General features: G+C 40.1%; 1 protein-coding gene across 8 annotated transcripts in view; it reads left to right on the top strand.

Annotated features, from left to right (window-relative positions):
* The window catches only part of CADPS2 (calcium dependent secretion activator 2), a 315,891-nt gene that overhangs the window by 117,524 nt on the left and 185,018 nt on the right, over positions 1 to 13,349 (top strand). For all 8 annotated transcript variants that reach the window (XR_010608797.1, XM_065663295.1, XM_065662937.1 and 5 more), the window contains one exon: positions 8,737 to 8,817. Coding sequence is in view for 7 of the 8 variants with exons in the window: in XM_065663295.1 (XP_065519367.1) it covers positions 8,737 to 8,817 (81 nt within the window). In the remaining variant the exon portion in view is untranslated. The remainder of the gene's footprint in view (positions 1 to 8,736; positions 8,818 to 13,349) is intronic.

The raw sequence follows: 13,349 nt of genomic DNA, 5'->3' as shown, positions 1-13,349 counted from the left end.
CAAGTTTGACTTTTACAGTGTGGAAGACAGTCCTCTGATAAGTGTGTAGAATCTGTCCTGACAGCATCCTTGAACTCCAATATGTGGATGTGAAAACTAAGACATAATTAGATAAAATATGTTTGCACTATGATATACTACGTTATTCTCCTTCCTTCAGCACAACATACTTTCCTCGGGTTTTCATCCTCTCCAGCAGAGGTGGTTCAACCAGTAAGAAGGGCGGACCTGGATTTTGCCTGTTAACTTGTGCCATCATCACAAATGCCAACAGAATGAGAGGCAGAAAATTCCATTGCTTGTAGTGACACTTTTGACCTCTGCTAACATTTTTCCCCCCCTCTTTCGTATTCTGCTAACGAGCCCCTAATGTGGATCCTAATGCAATTCTAATCGCATCTAATTCTGGAGTTTAGTGTTAATACTTGTTGATTTTAAAACAGTGCTGTTCTTACACAGTCAATGGGCTGACTTGTCATCATGACACTTCTTTCTGAATGGCGAGCTCTGCAGTAAATGTTGCATAGTGGTGATTTATGGTGCAGTCTTGATACTTTAGAATGAGGTTTGGGGGGAAAGTTTTTTTAATTTTCCTTTTGATTGGTTCCTAGAGAGTTCAAGTGTGGTTCTTATCTGGTTAACTCTGTTTAGAAGTGTTGCGTCTTTATTCTACATCTTCATGAATGTCCTGGAGAAGGCAGTGTAATGGAAATCTCCAATTTTATAGGTGATATTAAACAGTCTTGGCTACTCTAATGTTGCTCTAATGCAGGGGACTCCAGAAGGACCTCACCGCATGGGCAAAAGCATGGCAGATAAGCTCTAATGTAGCTAAATGTAAGGTAATACATCTGAAGAGAAATAAACTAGCACATGACCAGAGGATGCTGAGCTGAGCATGGGCAGTTAGAGCTCAAGAAGGAAACTTTGGGTTCCCTGTGGTGAAATCATCAGTTCTGGGTGCAACAATAGCAACGTTTTCCTGTTTTATATCGCCTTCTTATGCCCATATGTTAAATCTTGTTGCACAGCTTTGGTCTCCCCATCTCAGGGGTATAGGGTACTAGAGGACTAAAAAGTGAAAACTAGAGGGTGGCATTGAAAATCATGGAATAGCTGCCTTTGAAGAAGAGACTGAAAGGGCTGAAGCTCTTCAGTCTGAAGGTGGGAGGTTGACAGGGAGGATATGGCTGAGGTTTACAAATGTATGGATGGAGTGGCCAAGGTGGATGCGTACTTTCACCAAATGCCACACCACTGGAAGCTGGGACACTCAAGGACGTTTGTAGGAGATTGCAGATGGGTGCAATGCTTCCTTATCTGGCTTTTGGAGAACTTCCAGAACATTTTCTCATGGAGAGCAATGAGGGCAGACAGCAGGAGGAGGCTCAAAAGGGTTTGGACAGGTTCCTGGAGAACAGGTCCATGTATTGATACTAATAGTGCTAGGCATGGATGTACCTTATAACATCTTTCACACTTCCTCAGGCTCCACAACTGTCACTGGAGCAATGCATTTTGGAGAACAACCAGGCTTCATCATTTTACCTAAATAACCTCCTCTGCTGTCACTGTCACACCCACAGTTCTGGGCTGTAAGGACTTTCTGTTTGATCCAGCAGAACAAGGTGTTTCTTATATCTGTTGCACCAAGATGATTGTATAATCCAGGGAAAAATAGGAAGGTATTTTCTTTAAAATTTGGGGCATCAAACAGGAAATAGACATATTACATCTTCTATTGTTTGAACAATAGCATAATTTTAAGATTGAGCAAAATGCAAGAGAAGATGTAAACCAGTAGTTTATAAAATATTTCGCAATAAAGCATGATTTATAATTCTTCAAAAAAAAACACAATCTCTTCTTAAGGGACTGACTTATAGAAATGAAATGGCTCCTGACAGGTGTTCCATCAGTTTCTTAGCCTCAGTTTTTAACTATTCCTATTACATATATTGTGAATGAGCTTGAGTAAGTATGTGCTTCCTTTCCTGTTTATTTTCAAGTCTTACTGCGGGTTTTCCTGGGGTTTTTGGTATTCATAGTGCCTGAACTCTAATTGTGAGTGAGAACTTTTGAGCTGGTGCTGAAACTTTTTAAATTGCACTTTGTATGTTTTCAAAGCTTGAATGCATGCAATATCAAACTCTAGGCTTTGACTGGTTTATAAACTGCTAAAGTGTCCATCCAATGGTTGGTTAAAATCTTGGATTTATGTTGGCTTTTTTTTTTAATTGTATAGTTTTCAGTTTTGTTTTTCAGAACTTTGTGTTGTTTTTTTTCTTTCTCCATTGCTTTAATGAATGTAATTTCGATTTTAGATTTTGATTTGGTTTTAATATTTTTAGGACAACCATTTTTTACAAATCAATATATGATCAGTATAATTAATGACTGTAAGCAACTGGTATAAATGATACCTTCTGCCACCTTAGTCAGTCACACATAATAAGTTAATATTGAAATCATGTAAGCATGTCCAGAGCTTTATCAAAAATGTTTCAGAGACTAAAACTTCTTCTTATCTGAGATTGTGCATGGACGTCTTGAGTTGATGGGGTGTATTGAGATTAAAGGCAGTCAGACAGCTTTTGAAAACATTGATTTGATTTGATTCGATTTGATTTGATTTGTTTTGATTTTTTTTTTTAGCCAGCTGAAACCACTGTAGAGTATTTGTCTTGTCTTGCCTTGCTCTTTTTCTATATTATTACTTGTTGTTAACAATATTGGCTACAGAGAAAGTGATACGCTGATTGTTTGCTCTGTTCATCTATACCCCCTCCATCCTAATTTTAGTATTTATATTCTTGTAAAACTGTTGCTTCCTACAAAAAAAAAAAAAAAAAGAAAAAAAGAGAAAAAAATAGTCAGTAAAAATTTGTATTAAGACTAATTAATTCAAACTGATGTTTGAGGTGTTTGCTGGCACTGTGTTGCAGGAAAACTGATCATCTTGGCCAATTGTCTGAAAGGCAGTCTTGTGCTTTACTACAGCAAAATCGATAAGAAAAGGCTGTAAGGCCTGATGATGCACTGTGAAAAGTTGTTCAAACACCTTATGCAGGCGTTGGACCTATTGGCTTTTGTAAGTGTACTTGCTGCAGAAAAATGGAAAATAGTTTCAGTGGTTGCTGAGTTTTTCTTTTGACTTAGAATTACCCGCAAACATGTATTCTAGTATTCTGTAAGAGAAATAATTTCAAAAACAGGTGTGTCGTGTCCCCCCCTTTATTTTAACCATTAATAGATTTTTCTCTGGCATCCTTCATCTTATATTTCGTTTTGATTCTATGTTGCACATATTGTAAAACACACCTCTGTTTATTTGCCAGACTAACAATTTGTCACTGTTTGGGTGTTGACTGGGAAAAAGTTGGGAAGAGGAGATTCAGGAACTGGGTTTTTAAAGTTTGTCTTCTGTGGATGTCCCACAGAACTCTGCAAGATTCCATCACACAGGCAAGGTCAGCCACGACAGGGACTTCGCAGGGTGCAGAGAACATGAGAGAGGTTTTAAATAACAGTTTAGTAATCTTTTTTATAAATCTGAATTAGCCCTCTGTATAATTTGCACATAAGGAAGATAAAAGGTTCTAAAACTGAAGTTAAATGGCATAGCTTCCTCTGAAATAGAGGAGTGACTACAGGTCTTATCCGTCTTTCTTGCTGTAAAACAGGAGGCAGAATGTTTTTGGAAAGGTCTAGTAGAAGCCATTTGGAAAGCTTCCCACACCTTGCCCCTTAATCAAATCTGTTTTTAATCTCCTATAGGAACTGGAAACAATTTACTTCTGTTGCTGTTTTGTGCTTCACAAGTTAAGCCCTTTTGAATTCATATCCAAAAGTGTCTGCTGTCATAGATTGGAGTTGGGCACTCTGTTTTTGGCCTGACTTGGAAGTTGTTGATCTTTCTGCTTTTACATATTTAGCTCCTAATCTTGGTTCTCAAGCTTAGGAAACTTTGGGAATCTCCTCAGGCTGTTTGTGTTCAGTGCATGGTGAATCCTTAATGCTGTAGATACCTTTAATCTCCTCCCAGTCTGTCCTTTAGAGCATCTCTGCCTGTGTAATGATAAGAACAGGAACAAATCCTGTGAGTCTTGGAGGCAGCAGGTCTGTCTACATCAACAGTCCTTTTTTTAGAGCCAGAGATAGGAGTAGCAAGGACAATGGTCTGAAAAACATGGGTATTTGCATCTGGTACACCTGCCTGCTTGCTGCTTACTTGATTGACAACCGAAACTGAGCACTGGGACTTCTTTGGCCTTTGCTTTCTCTTCCTGCCTTTCTGCAGGATGCCATTAGTTACATCCAAAAATCCATTTTTTTTTTTTTTACATTATATTATCCCAGCTCTTTAAATCCAAGCCCTTTATTCCATTTGGTGTATGTTGATAGTTTTTTCCTTGGCTGTCAGACAGCAGTCAGGATGGACCCTGCAGGTTGCCTCACATGGGTATCCACAAATAACCTGTCAGCTCAGCAGGGCCCAGACTTGGTTGTGTGTAGCAGAAAGTGACTATAAAGGAAAAATGACCCGTACTGTCACACAGAGTGAAAAGACTTCAGGTTTTGTGTTGCAGAAAGAAACGCAAGTCCTAAGATATGTGAACTGTCAATTTTGTCATTGAATGTTGAGAGATTTATGTCACTATAGGCAGGAAAATGTAATTTCATGTTGATGTAACTATGAATTAGAAAGCTGCAGGGAAGCTAAATGAACATTAATAAAATAGGCACTTGGAGGAACCATCAGTTAGTTTGAGCACTTGTGATAAAGAACAGTAACTTGCATCAGGTCACTACTCATTCATACTTAAATTGATCTTGTTTCTTGGGCATAGGGTATCTGGACTCCTTGATACCTGGAGGAAAGCAGATGAGTGCCATGGGCTTTAGTGCAGTATGTCTTGGCAGTTTTTATACCTTTTTTTACCCTAAGTTGCTCTTGCATATTTACCAGACTTTTTGCCAGTGTACCATTTTACTTTTTCTCCAAAATACATAAAAGTTAAAGACTTTTAAGTATTTTTTTCTGTTACTATATAAATTGGAATCACAAAGTATGCAGTCTTTTCCAACCTGTTAAAATATGGAAACATTCATTCAGATGTATTTCTGTTTTGTGCTGTTTAGGCACGCAAATTAAGCAACTGTTTGTCAAGCAAGATATGCTGTTGATCTGAATAAAGATTTTTAAGTCTGATAAACTTACATTCTGTCTTTAATCAGCAAATAATTTGAGAAGCCTAGACTCCATGCATATTCAAGAGCAAGAGCAGCATATTCAAGAGCGAGAGCAGCACAACCTGGAGATGAGTCTGAATACTGGATATGAGTTTGTCTCTGGAAGAGGCTGTTCGTAGTCTGACTGCTGCAAAGTTGATTTTTCAGAGGTTTGTAACTTGGCCAGAGTTGAGCTGTTTTCACAGGTAGGGCCCCGCTAAATTTCAGATCTTTAGTTCAGAGCAAGATGATGCTAGACCTCTTTGACAAGATGGTCACTGTTTTTCTTATTATGGATAAACCAGTGTACTGTCTTTCCTGGCCTCTTCAGAAGCAAGGGATTGTTTTGGTTGAAATTGTTAGAGCAGAAATTTGGAATAGAAAACTTCAGTCTAAATCTTCTAAAAGATTTTTAGAAGTCAGTGCTTGCAGAAGCAACTGAAAACATCCAACATTTCTTATTGGAGGATAACTTGCATATTGAGGATGTTCCTGCTCCATCTCTACGAATAAAGAAGCTCGTAATAAAAATGATTGCCCTTTTCAGAGTGAGAAAAAATAAAGGCAGCTTCAAGCATCAATGAATAAAAACATTTTCAAATGAATAGTTTGATGTCTAATTGTGGCAGGTTTATTTTAGAAAGCTGTTTTTATATAACACGACTGGGGTGGGGGAGGGGAAGATAATGAGCTACCTTTTTTTTTTATCTAAAACATAGCTTCTTATTCACCCAAGCGTAGTCATTCACGACTAATGATTTTTCTGAAGAACCTTTTAAAATCCAAATAATTATCTTTGTAAAAAGAAAGGGCACAAGTGAGTTGTCTTATTCATACTTTTGCTCATGTGGGAATGTTCTTACTGAATTAACTAGCACTCAGAAGGGGAGGCAATGGCTTTGCCTAGGTTTTGCAAGTTTGGGGGGCCATATATATGCCATGTGGGAAACACTGGTTTGTTAGGTCAGGAATTCTAATGTATTTTGTACTGAAAACAGGTCTCTGGTGTCTGTCGAGTCTTCTGTAGTGAGGTCCCCTACTGCTAAAATATGACTAATTGGTTATGTGAGGTTTAAGTGATATGAGGAGCACCTCTAGTGTTGGTGCAGTCAGTAAATGGCTATGGTGCATAAATACTACCATTGCAGAAAGCTGAAATGTTTTTATTAAATGGAATTTATATGTACGCTCTTTTAAAATAATATCTGAGGCTATACATTGGGGGTTTTTAAATGCCTTTATATTTAAGGTGAGAAGCATTATGTGATGCTACTTTGTCTTTTTTTCTGTAAGTAAAGTAATATTTTTAGGAGTTTCATCTCTTCAGCTTCTTTCCATACCTTGCAAAACATAATTATGTACATACATTAGCAAACCCATTATAATGTGTAAATATTTCAGGAAGAAGACTGAAGTTTAAGGAAGGAAGGAAATCAGCACATTTTTAAATAGTCAAGTACAAACAGATATTGGGAAGCAATGCAGATTGAAGTTAAACACTAAGATTTACAAAACCAGGTTACACCTTTGTTAACTTAAGTGATCATTTCATGTGTGTTTTCAATGGAAAAATAATGAAATGTCAGGCTTTAAGCAAAATCTTTTGCCTCTTCAAATGAGTTAATGATAGAGGCAGTCATTTAAGTTCTGCCTTGACACAGGAAAAGTTTTAGGTTTATTCTGCTCTCCCACACTCTCCTTTTTGCAGAAATCAAAATTCAGTCATCCGATTTCCTTTAAGCATATATTTTTTCAAGCAGTTGCGTGTCATGGGATACATTATATAAATAATGTTGACTTTCTCTTAGGCCCAAAAGGAAAACAAAATGATTTTTCATATTAGACTAACTTTTGTACTGATAAAACAAAAATAATGGCAAAATTTCTGTGATTACAATGCAAAGGAAAATAGAATTTAAAAATATCCTTGATGACAAGTTCAATAAGCAGCCTCTTCCTCTGTTAAGAAATAGAAGAATGTACATTTGGGAATTTGTTTGAAATACTGTAACTGTATTCTGAAAGCCTAAAATACTTGCTTTCATTTAGTACGTTCTTGCCATTTATGCTCACAGTCAAACAAGGAGTAAATTTACAGACACTCTTAGTGGAAGGCCATTCTAGTCTTGAACATGGTCCATCTTCTACTCTTTAGCTTGAACTAGAGACTCTTGGGAATGCCGTCAGGTTTTGTTCTCTTGCTTTCTGGTAGTCTGGGTTGGTTCCTGCAAGGATCTTGTTAGATGCCAGATTACACCGGTGATAGATTGCATGTTCTGTTATCGCTTCTGTACTAGCAGTGGAAAACTTTTTATCCTGTTGGTAAATGTGATCGGATTTGCATTAAGCAGTGCTGTAATTGGCCTGTAAGCACTGGATAGTGTGGGTTTAATTTTTTTATTATTTTTTTTTATTGGAATATCTAATTTTCAAGAGTGCCTTGGTTCAGTACAATTTAACAGGTTTAGCTGAAGAGCATTGCAAAGGAGAGGGCATTATATACTTGGCCTGGTGCACTGAATAGCATTCTTACTTTAAAACCTTAGTTTAATGTAATGAATCATTTACCAAACTAATTGTGCATTCTTTAAATGAAGATCTCATTTAACTAGAGAACCAATTCTTGCCAATTTGCATCCATAATCAACTTAAGTTTTGTTTTGTTTTTTTGGTGAAGACCAATTCAGGTATCCTTAAACCTTAGCCAGATACTAAATGCGCTAGGTGTGTATCAGCAATTCACATCATGTCTGTGGTTAGCCTTACAGATAGAGACATTTCCAGACTCATGGTTCTTCTTCCTCTTAACCAGCTCTGCAGGTTAGTGCATTGAGGTGTGGCCCCACTTGCCTATACTCCCCCCACCATCCTTAATAAGTAAACGGGAAGAATGAATTGAAGAGTCTCCTTTCTGTTGAGACCTGTCTGTTCTGAGGTGATGTGTCCTTCCCCTTTACCTCCCTGATGGAAGTCACAATGTTTAGTCATGACTATTCCCTTAGTATGAAAATACTAAAGGCTAAAAAATTGGATATGCCTTCTTGTGGGCACTTGGCTGGTATTTGGGGAAAAGAGTTATGTGAGGGAAATAATGGCACACTTAGAAGGCATAGCCACACAGTTTTCTTTTCTTATATATTCCTACACAGGAACTCATGGCACCAAAGATTACCTCACAAATATTTTCTAAGCCAGTCTGTCAGTCCAGTTTTCTGCTTCATGGAAAAATGTTTTCATAAGGAAATACATACTGCCTCTGTTTAGTCTGAGTATTAAAAACCCAAGGAAATGCTGGCTACCTTTCAGAGACTCTGACTGCCATGGGTAACTTATGGCCATTACATTTCTTTTATCAAGTCTCAAACCCATGTATTTGCTTAGTGCTTCACTGATTTTAAGACTAAAAGGATGCAATTAATTTATATTTTGTTTCTAACTACAGTAGTTGCCAGTAAAATATAGTGCATTTCTCACAGTATATTTTATTTTTATTTTCTATCCAAGTTGGATAACGGAGATGAGCAAGCAGCCCAGATAAGACGTGAACTAGATGGACGACTACAGTTGGCAGAACAAATGGCAAGGGTAAGTGGTTGCTTTCATTTACCAAGAACTTATCTTCATATAAGACTGAATAAAATTATCTGTAGTGTGTGTTTCCAGTTTCTGATTCTAAAGATAACCAGAAGGTAATTTGAAAACAGTCTGGCAGATGCATTTCTTCCTGGTCTGGTGTATCTGTGTCAACAGGGGTAGGGAGAAAGCAAAACTTGTCTTTGGAAAGTCCCGTGCTATGTGAGCCTACATTTCCTTCATCAGTAAGTGCAGTAATGAAACAATAGGTATATTATTTTCACATTCGGGATGATGTTTTTAGGAACTAAAATAGGTCAGCTTTTATATACACAAGTGCATTATGAAGTGCTTAGGGTATAACCTTATGATCTAGTGGCAATTACAGAGACATGGTGGGACAGTTCACATGACTGGAATGTGGTCATGGGTGGCTATGTCCTTTTCAGGAAAGATAGGTCAGCGAAGCGAGGTGGTGGAGTTGCTCTTTACGTGAGAGAGCAACTAGAATGTATTGAGTTCTGTCCGGGGTCGGATGAGGAGCAAGTGGAATGTCTGTGGGTACGAATCAAGGGGCTGATTGGCACGGGTGATACAGTTGTGGGGGTCTATTACAGACCTCCTGATCAGGACGAAGGAGTTGATGAGGCTTTCTACAGGCAACTGGAAGTAGCCTCGCGACTACATGCCTTAGTCGTCGTGGGGGACTTTAATTACCCCGATATTTGCTGGAAGACTCACACAGCCAGTCATTCACAGTCTAGGAGGTTCCTCGAGTGCATTGATGATAATTTCTTAATGCAAATGGTGGACGTACCAACTAGGGGAGCAGCGCTGCTAGATTTAGTACTCGCCAACAAGGAGGGTTTGGTCAAAGTGGTGACGGTCAATGGCAGCCTTGGCTGCAGTGACCATGAGATGGTGGAGTTTAGGATCCTGTGTGGGAGGAATAGAATACCTAGCAAAGCCACAGTTCTGGATTTCCGAAGGGCCAACTTTGGCCTCTTCAGTCAACTGCTAAGGGAAGTCTCATGGGAAAGTGTACTAGGCGGTAAAGGGGCTCAAGATAGTTGGTTAGCATTCAAGGACCGCTTCTTCCAAGCTCAGGATCGGAGCGTCCCAATGAGTAGGAAGTCAAGTAAGGGATCTAGGAGACCGGCGTGGTTAAACAAGGAGCTGCTGGGCAAACTCAAGTGGAAAAGGAGAATCTATGGATTATGGAAGGAGGGGCTGGCCGCTTGGGAGGAATATAGGACAGTTGTTAGAGGATGTAGGGAGGCAATTAGGACAGCTAAGGCCTCCTTGGAACTCAATCTTGCTAGTCGGGTTAAAGACAATAGAAAGGGCTTCTTCAAATACATAGCAAATAAAACTAAAACAAGAGGCAATATAGGCCCACTGCTGAACGAAGTGGGTACCCTGGAGACAGAGGATATAAAGAAGGCAGAGGTGCTGAATGCCTTCTTTGCCTCTGTCTTTACTCCTGCAGACTCTCCCCGAGGGCCCCGGATTTCTATAGCCCCAGAAGGAGTCAGGACAAAGGAGGAGTTTGCTTTGGTAGATGAGGATTGGGTTAGGGATCAGCTATGCAAACTGGACATCTGTAAATCGATGGGTCCGGATGGAATGCACCCACAGGTGCTAAGGGAGCTGGCAGAGGTCATTGCTAGGCCACTTTCCATCATCTTTGGTAAGTCGTGGGAAACGGGCGAGGTGCCTGAGGATTGGCGGATGGCAAAGGTCACACCAATCTATAAGAAGGGCAAGAAGGAGGACCCGGGTAATTATAGACCGGTCAGCCTTACCTCCATCCCTGGAAAGATGATGGAACAACTTATTCTTGACTCCATCACTAGGCATATCAAGGATGAGGAGGTCATTAAGAACAGCCAACATGGTTTTATGAGGGGGAAGTCATGTATGACCAACCTTATAGCCTTCTATGAGGAAGTGACTAGGTGGAGGGATGATGGTAGAACGGTAGATGTAGTTTTTCTTGATTTCAGTAAGGCATTTGATACTGTCTCCCACAGCATCCTCATAGATAAGCTAAGGAAGTGTGGGCTTGACGATCAAATAGTGAGGTGGATCGAGAACTGGTTGAAAGGAAGAAGGCAGAGAGTTGTGGTCAATGGCGCAGAATCTAGCTGGAGGTCTGTGACTAGTGGAGTTCCTCAGGGGTCGGTGCTGGGACCGGTGCTGTTTAATATTTTCATCAATGACCTGGAGGAGGGAACTGAGTGCACTCTCAGCAAGTTTGCTGATGACACAAAACTGGGAGGAGTGGCTGACACACCAGAGGACTGTGCTGCCATTCAGCGAGACCTGGACAGGCTGGAGAGTTGGGCGGGGAGAAACTTGATGAAATTTAACAAGGGCAAGTGTAGAGTCTTGCATCTGGGGAAGAACAACCCCATGTACCAGTACAGGTTGGGGGTTGACCTGCTGGAAAGTAGCGAAGGGGAAAGGGACCTGGGGGTCCTGGTGGATAGGAGGATGACCATGAGCCAGCAATGTGCTCTTGTGGCCAAGAAGGCAAATGGCATCTTAGGGTGCATTAGAAAGGGAGTGGTTAGTAGGTCAAGAGAGGTTCTCCTCCCCCTCTACTCAGCCTTGGTGAGGCCGCATCTGGAATATTGCGTGCAGTTCTGGGCCCCTCTGTTCAAGAAGGACAGGGAATTGCTTGAAGGAGTCCAGCGCAGAGCCACAAAGATGATTAAGGGAGTGGAACATCTCCCTTATGAGGAGAGGCTGAGGGAGCTGGGTCTCTTTAGCTTGCAAAAGAGGAGACTGAGGGGTGACCTCATCAATGTTTACAAATATGTAAAGGGTAGGTGTCAGGATGATGGAGCTAGGCTTTTTTCAGTGATATCCAGTGATAGGACAAGGGGCAATGGGTGTAAACTGGAACATAGGAAGTTCCACGTTAACATCAGGAAGAACTTCTTTACTGTAAGAGTGACAGAGCACTGGAACAGGTTGCCCAGGGGGGTTGTGGAGTCTCCTACACTGGAGATATTCAAGGCCCGCCTGGACAAGTTCCTGTGTGATGTACTGTAGGTTACCCTGCTCTTGCAGGGGGGTTGGACTAGATGATCTTTTTAGGTCCCTTCCAACCCTTGGGATTCTGTGATTCTGTGATTCTGTGATTCTGTGATTCTGTGATGTCTTACTACAGTTCTATGTGTGATAAGTGAGTCTTGCAGGTCAAGTAGTGATGATTTGGTGCATGATTGATAAATTCTTTTTTGTAAATTTTAGAAAAACAAGCCTATTTTTCTCTCCTATAGCGTGCATTTTATTTCACTGGACAGGATTATACCCTTCTCTATTAAATAGCACAGGTGGGACTGGTATTGTCCCCACCCATCTCTTACTATATTTTGGGGAAAGACTCCTTTATCATAGAGGTCAGTCTCAAGTCTTTTCAATCTCCTGTAAAGCCTGGGCTTATAATCAAAGTTGTCCAACAATCCTGTTTGTCCTGTTATCTTCTTCTTGCTTTTAGCTCTAAAAGTTACAAAATATTGGAAGCATGTGTGTTATATTGTGTGTGTGTACAGAAAAAGCTACATTAATATGATAGCAATTGTAAAGCAGTTAAGATTTGCTTGTTTCTTAAAAGGAAAAAAATAGTACTTAGGTCTATGAAGTTCATAAATAGCAGCTTAGAGGTGTAATCTTCCTAAAAAGCAAAGTGCTGTCCATAAAAGTTTCGAATTCATTTTAAAGCAAGTGAAAATTCTGAGCACTGTTCATACACTGCACAGCTGCAGGATTTGGGGGGTTTGTTTATTTTTTTAACAAAAAAAAATTATTTATCCGTGTTTTACCCAAACCGTTACTTGGAAATTCTCATGGTTGCCATGGTGTCAGCTGCACAGTTTTGCACAGAATAAGGAGCTCCATGTCCTGCATTTACATCCAAGTCACAAATCAGAGGTTTTGTACATCTCTTTTGAAACTGCTTAAAATGCAGAATTTCTTTCTTTTTTTCTGGTGAACTTTGAAAACTAGTCACAACTGTAGCAGCTGTGAGAATTATTGGGGTCATTTAAGCCTAAGCAAGCAAATGCTGCAAAATATGAACTTTGTTCTTGGAGCTGAAAACCAAGGTAAAAAGCTTTCTGACAGTGGATTATGTATTCTAGCATCTTTGTTGGTGAAGAAAAAGGTTTTCAGTGATTACCTGCCTCTAAGAGAATTATTAAACCATAGCCTTAAAAAGTCAGCTGTCGTGGTTTAAACTGAACCACAAACCTCGTTTCCTCACTGCCCCCCCTTCTTGCCCTCCCCCTGCTCCTGGAGGGATGGAGAGGAGAATCGAAAAGAATGCAACTCCCACGGGCTGAGATAAGAACAGTTTAGTAACTAAGGTATAACACAAATCACTACTGCTACCACCAATAATAATAATGATAAGGAAATAACAAGAGGAAAGAATACAACACCTCAACACCAGCCGACCAATAACTCACCCCACTCCCCCCAGCAGAGCACCGACCGATACCTCGTCCAGCCCTGCAGTCCCAGCCCTTCCGGGT

The sequence above is a fragment of the Lathamus discolor genome, chromosome 1, assembly GCF_037157495.1.
Source record: "Lathamus discolor isolate bLatDis1 chromosome 1, bLatDis1.hap1, whole genome shotgun sequence".
In the NCBI taxonomy this organism is placed as follows: Eukaryota; Metazoa; Chordata; class Aves; order Psittaciformes; family Psittacidae; genus Lathamus; species Lathamus discolor.
Note: the sequence above shows the minus strand (reverse complement) of the source record. Positions and strands in the feature narration are given on the sequence as shown.